The sequence below is a fragment of the Manihot esculenta genome, chromosome 6 (assembly GCF_001659605.2).
Source record: "Manihot esculenta cultivar AM560-2 chromosome 6, M.esculenta_v8, whole genome shotgun sequence".
Lineage (NCBI taxonomy): Eukaryota > Viridiplantae > Streptophyta > Magnoliopsida > Malpighiales > Euphorbiaceae > Manihot > Manihot esculenta.
Window position 1 is genome coordinate 1,208,307 of NC_035166.2, and position 14,283 is coordinate 1,222,589.

General features: G+C 29.0%; 2 protein-coding genes across 2 annotated transcripts; both read left to right on the forward strand.

Annotated features, from left to right (window-relative positions):
• The first annotated feature begins 818 nt into the window (after positions 1-818).
• Positions 819-3,743, forward strand: LOC110617095 (WUSCHEL-related homeobox 1). Its single transcript, XM_021759702.2, has 4 exons — positions 819-1,740; positions 1,845-2,168; positions 2,401-2,477; positions 2,941-3,743. The coding sequence occupies exons 1-4, from the start codon at positions 1,554-1,556 to the stop codon at positions 3,514-3,516; spliced, it is 1,164 nt and encodes a 387-aa protein (XP_021615394.1). The 5' UTR covers positions 819-1,553; the 3' UTR covers positions 3,517-3,743.
• An 8,891-nt stretch (positions 3,744-12,634) lies between these two features.
• On the forward strand, positions 12,635-13,659 carry LOC110616866 (thaumatin-like protein). Its single transcript, XM_021759373.2, has 2 exons — positions 12,635-12,811; positions 12,922-13,659. Exons 1-2 carry the CDS (start codon positions 12,745-12,747, stop codon positions 13,602-13,604), a joined length of 750 nt encoding a protein of 249 aa, XP_021615065.1. The 5' UTR covers positions 12,635-12,744; the 3' UTR covers positions 13,605-13,659.
• The last annotated feature ends 624 nt before the right edge of the window (positions 13,660-14,283 follow it).

Here is a 14,283-nt window from a genome sequence, read left to right on the forward strand (position 1 = left end):
GCAATAAATAGTACACTGAAGAAGGAAGCTAGCTATAGCTGGCTGCATGCACCAGCACCCACCAGGGAGATGGACACAAGGATATGGACACGTACGCATCCAAGAAACGAATTTAAAGCAGAGAGAGATAGAGAGAGAGAGAGAGAGAGAGAGAGAGAGGAAGGAAGGAAAGAAGAGGGAAGGAAAAGGAAAAGGAAGGGGAAGATTCCAAAAAGAGACACAGTAATTGTGATAGCACGTAAAAGTGTAACATCAATCTAGCCTAGCACAACCCAAACAAATGTTTACATAAAAAAAGACAATATCTCTTTTCTCTCTGCACATATATAAGACTTACATGGGCACACCTAACAAGCAAACACAAGAAGAAACATCCATGTAATTAATTGGAAAATTTTACTATTTAATTTTTATATTATAAAAACATTTTTTAATTTTAAAAAATATATTATTAAATTATTAAAAAAACTATTAACTAATTATTTTATTAATTTTTTATATTAAATATATGAGATTAGTGAATCCCATTGTATAAGTCTATATGAACTCGGCTTAAATAAGAAAATTTCAAAGATGGGTGGATTGTTGAAGAGAGAGGAGGTAATTTGTAGAAGAGGGAGAAAGAGATGTCCGTACATAAGAGGGAGGGGAGAGAGAGAGTAGAGAAGGAAAAGGGTAAGACAGGGGAGGGAAGAGAGGGGCAGTTCGGATTGAGAATAAGTGTGAAAGGCACGAGACATAAAGAGAACAATAAATGTAGGGTAAAGAAAGGGTGATGAGGCTTATGATAACCCTCATCATCGTCAAGTCCTTTTTCATTTGCTACTCCCAATATCTCCCTCCCAGAATTCCACGCTTCTCCTCTCCTCCTCACCTTTTCTTTTGCTTTTGTCCATTACTTATTACATATCTCCTTTCACATTCTTCTCAAAATTTTCAAAAAATCTCAAAAAAATTTTGCAAAAACTTCACAAATGTATGATAGTTCAATCCTTACATATTTTTACTGTATTTTGCATGCAATTGAAGACAATGGTATCACCTTGATGTAATAATAATAATAATAATAATAAAGAGTATTTCTCCTTCTTTCTCTCTCAAATAGGCTAGTCAACCTCCATGTCTTGCTCTCACTTTTTGATGTTCTATAACAAACCAACATTTTCTTTCTCTATCTATCTCATTGGAGATGTTGATGCTATACAGAGAGTAGTGAGAGATCAATCCCCATATCTTTTATAACTCCACAAAGCTCAAATACTACAACACCATACTTCAGCTCAGCCATTCCAAAACTAGAACTCTCTTTATTAGAATCTATATATACTATTTATAAACAACAACCACCACCTTTTTCACAAAGCTAGGCACTTGCTTCTTCTTCTTTAACCACCTTCTTGCATGCCATTCCTCTGAGGAAGTAAGAGAGAAAGCAATTTATTACTAGTCTTCTTGTTCTATTTGTCCATTTCTGTAGCTACAAACTCCATCCCATATCCATTTTCATTGAGAGAGATCTTTAGTGTGTGATTAAGATTTTTTGCTGCATCAAAATGTGGATGATGGGTTATAACGATGGTGGAGAGCTCAACATGGCAGATTCTTTCAATGGAAGAAAGCTAAGGCCACTTGTTCCGAGGACTCCACCAGTGCCTTCTCCAAACACTACTTCAAGTTCTAGCCCTCCTAGACTTAGCCGTATCCATGGCAACGATTTCTTTTCACTAAATCATCATCTGGGTAAGCTTTATTTTCTTTCATTTTTTCTTCTCATCTCTTACTTGGGTTAGATTTGATTTCTTTGAATCCGTCATGTGTATAAATTACTGTTTTTTGTTGTGCAGCTACCATGGCTGACCAAAGCAAAAGAGAGTTCCATACACAACCAGTAGTGAGCTCAAGATGGAATCCAACTCCAGAACAGTTAAGGACCCTAGAAGAACTATATCGAAGGGGAACAAGAACTCCATCAGCAGAGCAAATTCAAAACATCACTGCACAGCTTCGAAGATATGGAAAGATTGAAGGGAAGAATGTGTTCTACTGGTTTCAAAATCACAAGGCAAGAGAACGGCAAAAACGACGACGTCAAATGGAATCTGAAGCTCCTGAGCATCAACATCAGCAGCAGAATCGTGATATAGAAATCTTTGAAAGAAAAGAATCAGGTATATGTATTATATATAAATAAAAGGAACCCTTTACACAGTTATCTCAAATCCTTGGAAAAAGATAGAAATGTTTGATATGAATGGCTTTTTCCAATTTCTATTTAGTTGTTAGTTAGAGATGTTTGATGGGAAACTTTTTAGAATTCCAATTGTTGTGTTTTAGAGAGAGAAAGATAGAGAGAGTATGTAAAAAAGTTGTTTTCTTTTTCGTTTTTCTTTTTGTCTGTAGGGGCAAATAGGACAGCCTATGAAGTTGAACAGACCAAGAACTGGGCTCCCTCTTCAAACTGCAGTACACTACTAGAGGTCTAGTCTCTTATCTTCCTTGTCTTTCTCTCCATAGAGCTACATAATTACAAAGCTATTAAGCTTTGATTATGAGCATATCATTGCGAGATATCTTCTTTTTCTAATTTTATAATCACAATTAAAAACAAAAATTAATTCTTTTGTATGTTGGGAACTGAAAAGTGTTCAAAAGCTGCATTCTTCCTTTCTGTCGGGGCTGCTGCTGCTGCTGCGAAACTCGCTGGGTTTCTTGCTTTTGGAGTATTTCGTAATATTTGTAGTTATATTGTTTTTTTTTTTCTTTTTACGCTGTTCAGGCTACTTATCCTTTGAATTAAGGGTACCCATCTTGTTGAAAAGACACTTCTAGCCCTAACACAACTCCTTGTGTCCCTTATTATAAGGGCATTGTGAAGAATTGAGTTCTGTTATTAGGGTATTTAACTGCAAATCTTGCATGGTATGTTATAAAATTTTTCAGGAAGACATGACAATACAAAGGGAAGCAAAAGGAGTAGTGGCAGAATGTAGAGGAGAAGGATGGACACAATACGAGAATGAAGTAGAATTACAGCATAGAAGGAATTACATTATGGAAAGGAATGCCACGTGGCAGATGATGCAGTTGTCTTGTCCATCTACCACCCACCTCATAAACACTAGCTCTGGTACTTGTACAATTACTACAACAACTGCTACAATCTTAGCAGAAGAAGCAGAAGCAACAACATCTACAGTAGCAGCAGAAACAATAAGAACAATGGACCCAAATAGGCAACTCATTAAGACCCATACTGGTCTTAATATCTTCATAGCTCCCTACATAGAAAATAATATTGGGCAGCATGGCCTTATTCATCACTTCAGCAATGAAGAAGATCATAATGGATGTGGGGATTCTCATCAAACACTTCAACTCTTTCCTCTTCGCAATGGCGGTGGCGGTGAATGCATTCATGATAAAGAGACTGAAACTTCATCAGCAGTTGCTGCAGCCATGAATGCCAACTTCGCTACACCTTGCCAGTTTTTTGAATTCCTTCCATTGAAGAACTAATCACTTGGCTCCACTTTATGAGATTTTTCTACTGGGTTATGTTATGGGATTTTTGTATTTTTGTTGGGATTTGAGATTTTCTTTTTGGCTTGAAGCTGATGTTTACATTTCAGGGAAATTGGTAGAATGGTCTGCGTGGGGATATGAATGAAGGGTTTGCCCTAAAATGTATTTGGACCATGTTGGTTGAATCAATGAATTGAAGAAACTGCATTTAAGAAGGATTTCAGAAAGGTTAATGTTGACAGAATAGGCCTTGTTTGGGTAACTGAAATGTTCATATGTGTGTCTGATGTTTGTAAATATATATAAGACACAGAAGATTTGGTTGTTCAATGATGATGTCCAAAAAAGAAATGGATAGGTGTCAATTTGATCTTGAAACTAGGAAGAGGCTGTTTAGCATTGTGATCTATTTTTTGGAAAAAAAACCATTTTAAATGTTAATTATATAACTTGAATTTTAAATTCACAGTCTTAATCTGGTGATACATGCATCTAGTTGGTGATAGGTGCATCTGAATAAATTTAAGAAATCTCAGATTTTACTCCTTAATTCCCGGTCCCCATTTCATAAAAAAAAAAATTATATAACTTGAATTTTATATATATTTTCGTTGAACTGTGACTTGATTTGAAAAGAATTTCAAATCAACAAATATTTTTTACAAAACAAAACAACTGAGTTTAAACTTTTGAATCATAACAATGTACAGATTTCAGCTGTTTACTGATCGTAGGTAATCTAATAAATTTTCTTTCACCTTAAAATATAGAGAGTTAGGATCTGAACAAATTTAATTAAGCATTTAATTAGTTAAAAAATTATATATTTATTCAATAAATTAATTTAAATTTATTTGAAGTGTGAAATGCATTTGATCAAAATAGTCTTTTTAGAAAAAAAGATTCATTTTTTATTTTGTGATAATTATATGTCGTTATTTGTGTTCTTAAAAATCAATAAAATTATCACATCAGTCACCACATCCGCATGCCACGCAAGCAAATTTTAAAGTAAAAATAATAATTTTAAAGTTTGATAAAATTATAACAAAATTAAAAGTATAAAATTTTTTGGTAATTATTTATTTTCTTAATTTTTTTAAAAAATGAAAACATGAAAATCAAATTTATAATTTCAGATGGATTATTAACCATTTAATTAAATCTTACTAGATAATTAAATATTTAATTCATATATTATTAATATTTTTGAAATTCACTCTAAATATTAATATAATTTTAAAAAAAGTGATGGGTTAATATTCTACTTGAGAGTTAAAACAAATTTTAAAAAGTATTTTAAAAAATTATTTTATTATTTTTAATATTTTTAAATTGAATTATATTAAATATTATTTTAAATTATTTTTAATCCTTTATTACTAATATATTTAATAAGGTTATTTTTTAACAATAATTTTAAAATTAATACTAAATAGTAAGTATATTAAATAGATTTAAAAAAAATTAATGGATAATAATTTTTAAATATTCCAACCATATAAGTAATGGTAGAGTATTGATTTAATATTAAAAAAATATAATTTAATTGAAAAATAAAAATATAGAGTGAAATTATAATAAAAATAAAGCGATTAATTTTAAATTTTACTGAGCTAATTTTATTAATTTATAAATAGTAAAATAAATTTAAAAGATGAGATTTTAATTAAAAAGAGTGTAATTATAATAAAATTAAAATTACATGCTTAACTCTTTAATATACAGTAAATGGAGAAATATTTGATACTACGTGGAAGAGAAAAAGCAAGAAAGGGCGTTAAAATTGAGAGGAGCACTACTTTATGTTGGGTCACAAGAACAGAGAAGAAAAAACAAAGAATGGATTTAAGGCATGGAGAAATGAGAGGAGAGAAACATCGCCATATCTTTTCAGAAGATTGATCACTGTCGGTTCCTCGGCAATAAGCATTGTCTCTCTCTCTCTCTCTGTCCAGCCAGTAGCAGCGGCCTCATCTTTTTCTTTGAAATCAATCTATAGAGAGAGAGAGAAATTAAGGACAGCTTTTCTTTTGTTTCTTTCTCTCTTTCATGCATGCTAGTGTTAGGTTTTTCACTCTTACCTTGATATTAGGGATGATGATACCTCTCTTTCATAGTAACAAAACCAAAATTGAAGTCAAATCCAAAACCTAACAGATTCTATATCCAGGTCAAAAACTATATCTATTTATCATCATTGACGTCTTGGCCGCTTTTCAGCCTATTATTTTCTGGGTTTTCAAAGGAGTACTCTTGGTTTGTGATTGGCATGATCCGTAAGTTTCTTTTGTTGATTGCGTTTCTTTCCCACTCAGCTCGTCTATACCTTTTCTGGTGAGTTTTCACGACGAAAATGGTGGTCAGTAGACGTCTCTGCAAGCGGTGAAACACATGCATTGTACCCATGATTTTCATCCTTAATTTCCAGGTGGCTATGCTAGTCGGGTTTCTGAGCTGGGTTTGGCATATGGTGTTGTGGGTTAGGTTGGATCTCTGGGCTGGAATGTATCTTGAGACTTTTCGTAATTTGTCCATCTTTTGTTATAACTGTGTATCTAGTTGTCCGTTATTATTGCGGATCTCTTCTTTTTTAACCATAAATTTGGATACGGAGAATTTTTTAAATTTTAAAATATAAAAAAGCATTTTCCGTATTTTATAGAATTTATTGACCACTACTCCCTCGATTTGGGACTAGACCGAGTACAAGGAAAGAATACTAGACCAAAACTCATCAAATGCTTTTTAAACAGATTGACATCTCAACTGATCCGAACGTCTAGGGTAGACGGGGTCCACCGTGAATCCAAGTCTAATGAGAAATAATTTAGTTCGGTGATGCAACGTAGAGGAAAATAGCTGGCTCAATCACTTCGCAATATTAACTGTATGCACGTCGAAATGAACTAAATGACTGCTTGGCGTGGAGATAAAAAAAACATGTGACACTATAGTAGAAAATCGGCTAGAGATCACTAATTAACAAAATAAAAAGGATAAAAGAGAGGAAATCTATTTTCTAGTTTTAAGAACATCATATTCGATAAAAATTTAAATTAATAAATGAGAATATTTTATGCACTTTAATAGAATCTCTCCAGTGAAAATTCAAATTAGTCCAACTATTAACTTTTAACACTTTGGTAAGAAAAAAGAATTGTAACATAACTCAATTCAAAAATCAAGTAAAACAAAAAAAAAAAAAAAGAAAAAACAATATGCTTTCCTTATATAAATAAGACCCAAGTAGGGAAAATGCTCAAAACCAAGTTTGTCCACACTCCCTTTTGTCAGCAAGGAATAACCTTTACCAAAACATGCCAAGTAATTTTCACTGAGGATTCACAATCTGGTTAGTATATTTTTTCAATACTTTGCTTAAAATTTTCATCCCCAATAATCCTCAAATGCATTTGTTTTAATTATAAAATGTGTCCCATGAAAATTGAAGGCATCACAAGCTTGAAAAATGAAAGAGAGAATTGGAAGACATTGTTCTTTCTTTCAAGAAGGCAAAAGGATGTGACAGGTGATTAGGGGTTATGGTGCATGGAAAAATTGGAATGGGGAATGTGGAAATGGCAGAAAGAGATATATATATTTAAAAAAGAAAAAAAGGAGAAGAAGAAGAAGAAGAGAGGGTGAAAAGGGTACAGACTGAGACTGGCATAGAAATTGACAAGACCTAAAACTGTTAAGAGAGATGGGTAGACAAGGGGGTGGACCAGAAAGTTTCACTCTTCTAGTTAAAAGGACTTGAAAGGGTATCATCTGAATTTCCTCTCTTTTTCCCCCCTTAATATCTTCTCTTCTTCTACTCCATTATTATTATGTCACCTTTCTTACTCTTTCTTCTCCATTATCATCAACTCATCATGTCTATCTCCCTTTAATTTTCTAAAAAATATATGATCATTCTATTGATACTAATTATTGATTAAAATTGAATCGAATAAATTAAAAATTAAAATTTAAATATTTATAAAAATCAAATCAAATCATATAAGGTGAAAAATCGATATGAATTGAATCGATATGATTTAATTCGATTCAAGTTCAGTTTGATCAGTTGGGCTTTTTAATGAATTTTTTACTTTTTATATTTTATTTTATGTATTATATATTATATGATACAATTAAAATATTCAACCTTGATTAAATCTAATCTATTTATATTATTAAAAAAATATGGTATCAGTAAATAATCGATTCGATTTAATTTTTTTAATTTTTTTCTGATCAAAATCGAATAAAAATAAATAATATATAAAATTAAATTAAATTTCTGAATTAATTTGATTCGGTCAATTATTTCGATTTGAATCAAATATTATTGACTCCTGATCACAATAATCTATAATCATAATATAATAGTTATACATATAAATGGTTGTATTATAAAATTTCTTTTTCTCTTCATATTTTTTTAATATTTAATTTAAAATTCTATTTATTTGTGAAAAGTACCTTGTATTTGAAAATTATTTTTTTTAGTAAAATATTTTTTTAAGAAAATAACTTATTTTTATTTTTTAATTGTAATTTTAAAAATAAAATATATTAATAAATTTATATAGTAATGTAAATAAAATTTTTAAATTCTAAAAATCTACTTTTTCTTTTGAGGCGGGAAAAAAATGTTTAATTTTTTTTTAATTTAATTAAGAAAATATTTTTTATTAATAAATTTTTTAAAGGGTTCCAAATATAAGAAATGTGAAAAATTATTTTATAAAATAATTTTTAACAAATAAACAGAGATTTAATTTAATATATTTATTTGGTTAATTTTGTGATTTTCATTTTATTATTTCTATTTGAAATTATTTTATAAAAAAACAAAGGTAACTTTGATTATAAACCTTCAATATTCAAAGAATTTCAAATTTTATTTTTTAATTTATTTTAATGTCTTTGTTTTGCGTCGTAGTTTAAAACTGTAAAATTAAAATATCCTTTGTATACATATTTTGCACATTTTATTTTAGATAAATTAATTTATTTTAGACTAAACCTATGAATGCAAAAAAAATTATTAATCTTTAAACATTATATTATTTATTTTTAATAATGAACTTTTTTAAACAATATTTTTTTTTGAATCAATTAAACAATAATTTATTAGTTTCTAAATCTTATATAATTTATTTTTAATAACTAACTTTTTGAAACAGAACTTATTCGTCTCTAAATATTAAATTTATTTATTTTTAATAATAAATTTTTTGAGATAAAAATTTATTAATATCTAAATTTTATATAATTTATTTTTAATAATTTACTTTTTAAAATAAAAATTATTAATCCCTAAATATTAAGTTATTTATTTCTATTATTGAGTTTTTTAGATAAAAATTTATTAATATTTCTATATTGTATATTTTTTTAATAATAAACTTTTGTAAGATAAAAATTTAGATAATTCGATCATTTAATCGATTAATGTTCACACCAAATTAAAAATCAATTTTCTAAAATTAAATATTTATAACTGTTCTAAATCATTTTAATTTGGTTGATTAACGCTTCACACCAAATTAAAAATTAATTTTTTAAAATTAAAGATTTATAAATAAATTGAATCGAATTAAAATTTAATTTAAATCATTTTAATTTAAATAGTTCGATGGATAATTGATTAATCAGTCAGCTCACACTAAATCAAAAATTAATATTTTAAAATTAAAAATTTATAAATAAATTAAATCAAATAAAATTTTAATTTTTAATTAAATCGATTCAACTATTTGATTTAGTCCGGTTTTAACAACTCTTTTAAAAGAATTTTGTATGGAGATGAAATGTTAATGAGTAATAATGTACTTTTATTATTAATAAGATTGTAATTGAGGTCATCTCATGAAACGACATAGTTTACTATACATTGTAGCACTTTCAACAAATTTAAATGGGCCCAGTCCCGGGGCGAAGACCATCCATGGGATGGATCTCGGAAACTGAAGTTGGTTAAGTCAACCACGGAACCAGCCCAATCTTTTATATCCCATTAGGATCATGCTATTGGGCTCATGAAGTTTTATTTGGGGACATTGATTTCTTAAAAATATATTTTTTTAAAAAATATTTTATTTATTTGCTATTAAATTTTTACTCCACAGAAAAGAAAAGGTTTGGGTGAGCTATTATTTTGTAGTTAAGATATTATTTTTTATATATTTTAAATATTTAAATATATTATGATGATAGCTAGATTCTATCTACCATGCACAAGACTAAGTTCAAAAAAATAGAACTAGCCTAAAATCCGTGAAACCACTTAGATCGACTAATCCAACATTTCATGCTAGGTCACCCGCGAATTTAGGTCCAGTGAAAAGAAATTCAGTTCAGTTGTGTGACATAAGAAAAAATAGCAGATCCAATTAGTTCGCATTCCTGCCCGCATGCGCGTCGAAAGAATTAAATGCCTAACTGGCGTAGAAAGGAGTTTAACACACTCGTATGGATTTAAATGATAAAAAAAGATATTACTATAGTAAAAAGACCGTTAAACGTTACTAGTAGATAAAAGAAAATAAATAAAATGGAAGAAATATCTTTTTTTTCATAAAAATTTATATTCATACGATAAATTTTAATTTTTGAATATTATATTATTATATTATATAAAAATTATTATTTATTATTTATTTTTAATATTAATTAAACCACACATATTTAATTAATATAAAATTATATTAATTTAATCACCGACGCAAAGCACACTCAATTGACCTCGTACAAACTATCGAAAACAAAAAGATTTCATGAACTCGAAAAGAGGCAAGAAATTAGCCAACTTGTCAGAGAAAAAAAATAAATATAAAACGAAAGTTGCAAAGTTGAGTGGGGAGTGGGGTCATGAGCTTTGCCTTTTTCCATGTGGTGTTTGTGTCCGTTACTGAAAATTTTTGGTCTGCTTTTTCAACGGCTCAAAATTCATTTAATTTATAATAACAATAATAATAATGTCTTATATTAGATCTATGTATGGTCCTTTGTAAGACATCTCTTCTGTATACAATCTCTATTGACGGTGACATTTTTATTTTTCTTTTTCTTTTTCTTTTTTTCCAAAAACAAAAGCTTTTAAACTTTAATCATATATGTGTGTGATCTTTCCATAATTGCATCAAATTTGAAAATTTAGTTTTGAAATATTGAAATTTGATTTTCTTTTTAAAAAATTATATTTAAATTAAAATATTTCAATAAGAAAAGAGCAATGAAACAATACAAATTATTTTCTCGATTTTAGATATTTTTCTTTTTGGTGTCTAATTTTTAGTTTTTTTAAATTTTTATTGTCATCATCATAGAATACTAAAAATTTATTAAAATTTTTAGTCTTTTCAAAAATAATAATACATCATAGAGTCAAAGATATAAAATTTTAAAATAAAATTTTATATTTTATTTATAATAAGTGAATTTTAATTTATTTTAAATAAATAAAAAATTTAAAATTTAAAATTTTTTTACAGTTACAGTCATATTACTGCAATTTGGTGATTAGTGGTGTAACTGCCCACCAACTCTTATTTTTCTCATCTCTTGATCGTTAACAAGTGGGATTCCGCTTCCTCTCACAAACAAAAGTTATTCGTTATCAAAAACGACGATAATTATAAAATTTATGAATATCAAATAGTTAAATTCAAATATATGATAATTATTAATAATTTTTAAATTGTAAATTATATATATATTTTATTAAAAATATATAATTATATATGAATTATGTGATATATCGTAAATTTTACAGTATTTTTTTATTTTTTTTTATTTTAAAAACTTTATAGATTATCCAATATTCATTATATCAAAATTTAGATTCTCCTTTATTAGAGACATTGGATGTGTGGGATTCCAAGTTTAATCTACCGAATGAAATAAAATATTCTAAAATATTTTTATGAATAAAGGATCAAAGCACAAAAGATTTTTATTATCATTAAAAAAAATAAAATTACACATTCATTTATAAAATTACTATTTAATTTTTATAATATAGAAAATTTATTAATTAATTATTTAAATATTAAAAAATATTATTTTTTAAATATTAAAAAATATTAATTAATCTTCTAATTATGTATAATTATCTATTAATTAATTTTTTCAGATATTTTAAATTTTTTTAATAGAGAAAATTATTTTTTAGTCCTTGAGATTTAACGTAATTAACACTTCTGTCTCTCTATTTTAGCGATCCAACACGTAAGTCTCTCACTTTCTCTTCCGTCCAAATTCATAGTCCTTCCATCCAAAATAACCGTTTGGGACACGTGAATTGACAAAATTAATCCTCACTAAAAATGTCTTTTCTTCTTTTTCTTTCTACCCTTTCTGCAACTTCTTCTTCTTCTTCTTCCTACCATTTCTGCAACTTTTTCTTCTTTTTCTTTTTCTTCAACTGGAGGAAACATGAAAGAGAAAAAAATAGAGATTTCACATTGAGAGAAGGGTATTTTTGGAAAAAATTATCACCTCTCACCTTTGACTCTTTGACCAAACGGTTTAAATAGACGGAAGAACTATGAATTTGGATGGAAGAGAAAGTGAGGGACTTAAGTGTTGGGTCGTCAAAATAGAGAAAAAAAAATGTTAATTATGTTAAACCTCATATATTAAAGAGTAATTTGAGTAATTTTCCCTTTTTAATATTTAATAGATAGACGATTAATTGAATTTTTAAAATAAATAGTAAATTTTCGCCCCCACACGGAATATATATACTTTAAACTGTTATAAAAGACAAAGGGTTAGGGGAATCCTAGAGGAAATGAGTAAGTATTGACTTTCACATGAAGAGGCTCATCACCCCTATGAATCACATGGGACCACATTCTAATTTCACCTACTTCATTTTTTAACTTTTTCTAGAAAAGAATCAGCAGCTAATTTATTAATAAAAAATTATTACTTAGAAAAAAATTAATTAATTTATTAATTTTTAAAAATATATTAAAATATTTTTAATATTTTAAAAATGTAATAATTAATTTTTTTATTAATTTTAATATTAAATATTAAAAGACTAACTGATTAATTTTCTCTTTTTCCATTATTAATTTCCCCCGACCCTTTTCTCTATTCTTATATAAAATCCCTGACAGAGCTAGCTGTTGCAGAAGATAGTTTCTGTATTATTGTCCTTAGCTTCACTTTGTGGTCTCCCTTAACTATCTCACTTCCCCAGCTGCTTAGCCACTAGCCATGGCGATAATGCTTAGATCTCTGCTCAATCTCTTGCTCTCCACTCTCATTTTCTCCCACATCACAGGTACTAGCTTAATGTTTTATTTCTTTTTAATCTCGATTTTCATTGCTTGTTAAGTGTTTGATCTAAATCTGACAATGCTTTAACATTTTTGTCTGTTTGATTCTCAACAGGCGAGGTCTCAGCAGCAACTATAACACTTTACAACAAGTGCAGCCACCCAGTGTGGCCAGGCATTCAACCAAGCGCAGGGCAGAAACTTCTAGCTCGCGGCGGCTTCAAGCTCCCACCCAACAAGGCTTACTCTCTAAACCTCCCACCACTCTGGTCCGGCCGCTTCTGGGGTCGCCATGGCTGCATATTTGACGCATCTGGCCGTGGACACTGCGCTACAGGAGACTGTGGTGGTGCTCTTTACTGCAATGGACTAGGAGGTGCTCCTCCAGCCACCTTAGCTGAAATCACCCTGGGAAACGACCAAGATTTCTACGACGTCAGCCTCGTCGACGGCTACAATATTGCAATGTCGATAACCCCATTTAAAGGATCAGGCAAATGTAGCTATGCAGGGTGCGTCAGCGACCTGAATCTGATGTGTCCGGCTGGGCTGCAGGTGAGGTCCAAGGATAATAGAAGAGTTGTAGCTTGCAAGAGTGCTTGTTTTGCTTTCAATTCTCCGAGATATTGCTGCACAGGAAGCTTTGGAAACCCTCAGTCTTGCAAGCCAACTGCTTATTCGAGGATTTTTAAGGCTGCTTGTCCTAAAGCTTACTCTTATGCTTATGATGATCCCACAAGCATTGCGACTTGTACTCGTGGGAGCTATTTGGTCACTTTCTGCCCTCATCATCGCTGATTAATTGTCATTAGTGGTTAATTGAATTTGGAATTTAGACTTGTTTGATTTGCTATGCAGTGGAGATTATATATATATATGCATATTACTATTAATGTTTTGCTTTTAGGCTTATCAAGGATTAGTTCAGAGCTTTTCAGAAGTGAAATTTGGTTTGCCAATTGCCAGGCTGTATGCTTGTGATGAGGAGAAGAAATTGTTTATTCTTTAAAAAAAAAATAGAGATTAAATTTTAAATTTTGATAAATTTTAAGGACTATACCGTAAATTACCTAAGAACAAATGAACAATGGATCTAAGGAAAACTACTGGAGAGTGAGAATATATGCGGCAGATGGATGTGACGTGTGCACGTGATAATCAGACGATATTGATCGATGGATCGGCTGATTTTGAATTCAATTATATTTATATAAAAAAAAATCTAAAAGTTATGAAAATCAAATTAATATTAAAATATAGAAAATTTTGAATTATCGAATATTAAAGTATAGAAAAATTTGAATCCAATTAATTTAAAACTTTTTTAATTTAATTCTTTTTTTTTCTCTGAACAACTACAAAATAGATGGAAAAATAAAAAAAATATTAAATACAATGCAAAACTCAAAAATTAAATTATTTTAAGAAAAAAACTTTCTTTTAAAAAAAAATTCATATTTTAACATTTTTATTATAT

What these genes read in the sequence shown, in the direction of transcription:
- LOC110617095 (XM_021759702.2), top strand. Translation starts at nt 1,554, where the DNA reads ATGTGGATGATGGGTTATAACGATGGTGGAGAGCTCAACATGGCAGAT. An exon ending in TTCACTAAATCATCATCTGG is followed by an intron (nt 1,741 to 1,844) that starts GTAAGCTTTATT and finishes TTTGTTGTGCAG; the next exon opens with CTACCATGGCTGACCAAAGC. An exon ending in CTTTGAAAGAAAAGAATCAG is followed by an intron (nt 2,169 to 2,400) that starts GTATATGTATTA and finishes TTTTGTCTGTAG; the next exon opens with GGGCAAATAGGACAGCCTAT.
- LOC110616866 (XM_021759373.2), top strand. Translation starts at nt 12,745, where the DNA reads ATGGCGATAATGCTTAGATCTCTGCTCAATCTCTTGCTCTCCACTCTC. An exon ending in CATTTTCTCCCACATCACAG is followed by an intron (nt 12,812 to 12,921) that starts GTACTAGCTTAA and finishes GATTCTCAACAG; the next exon opens with GCGAGGTCTCAGCAGCAACT.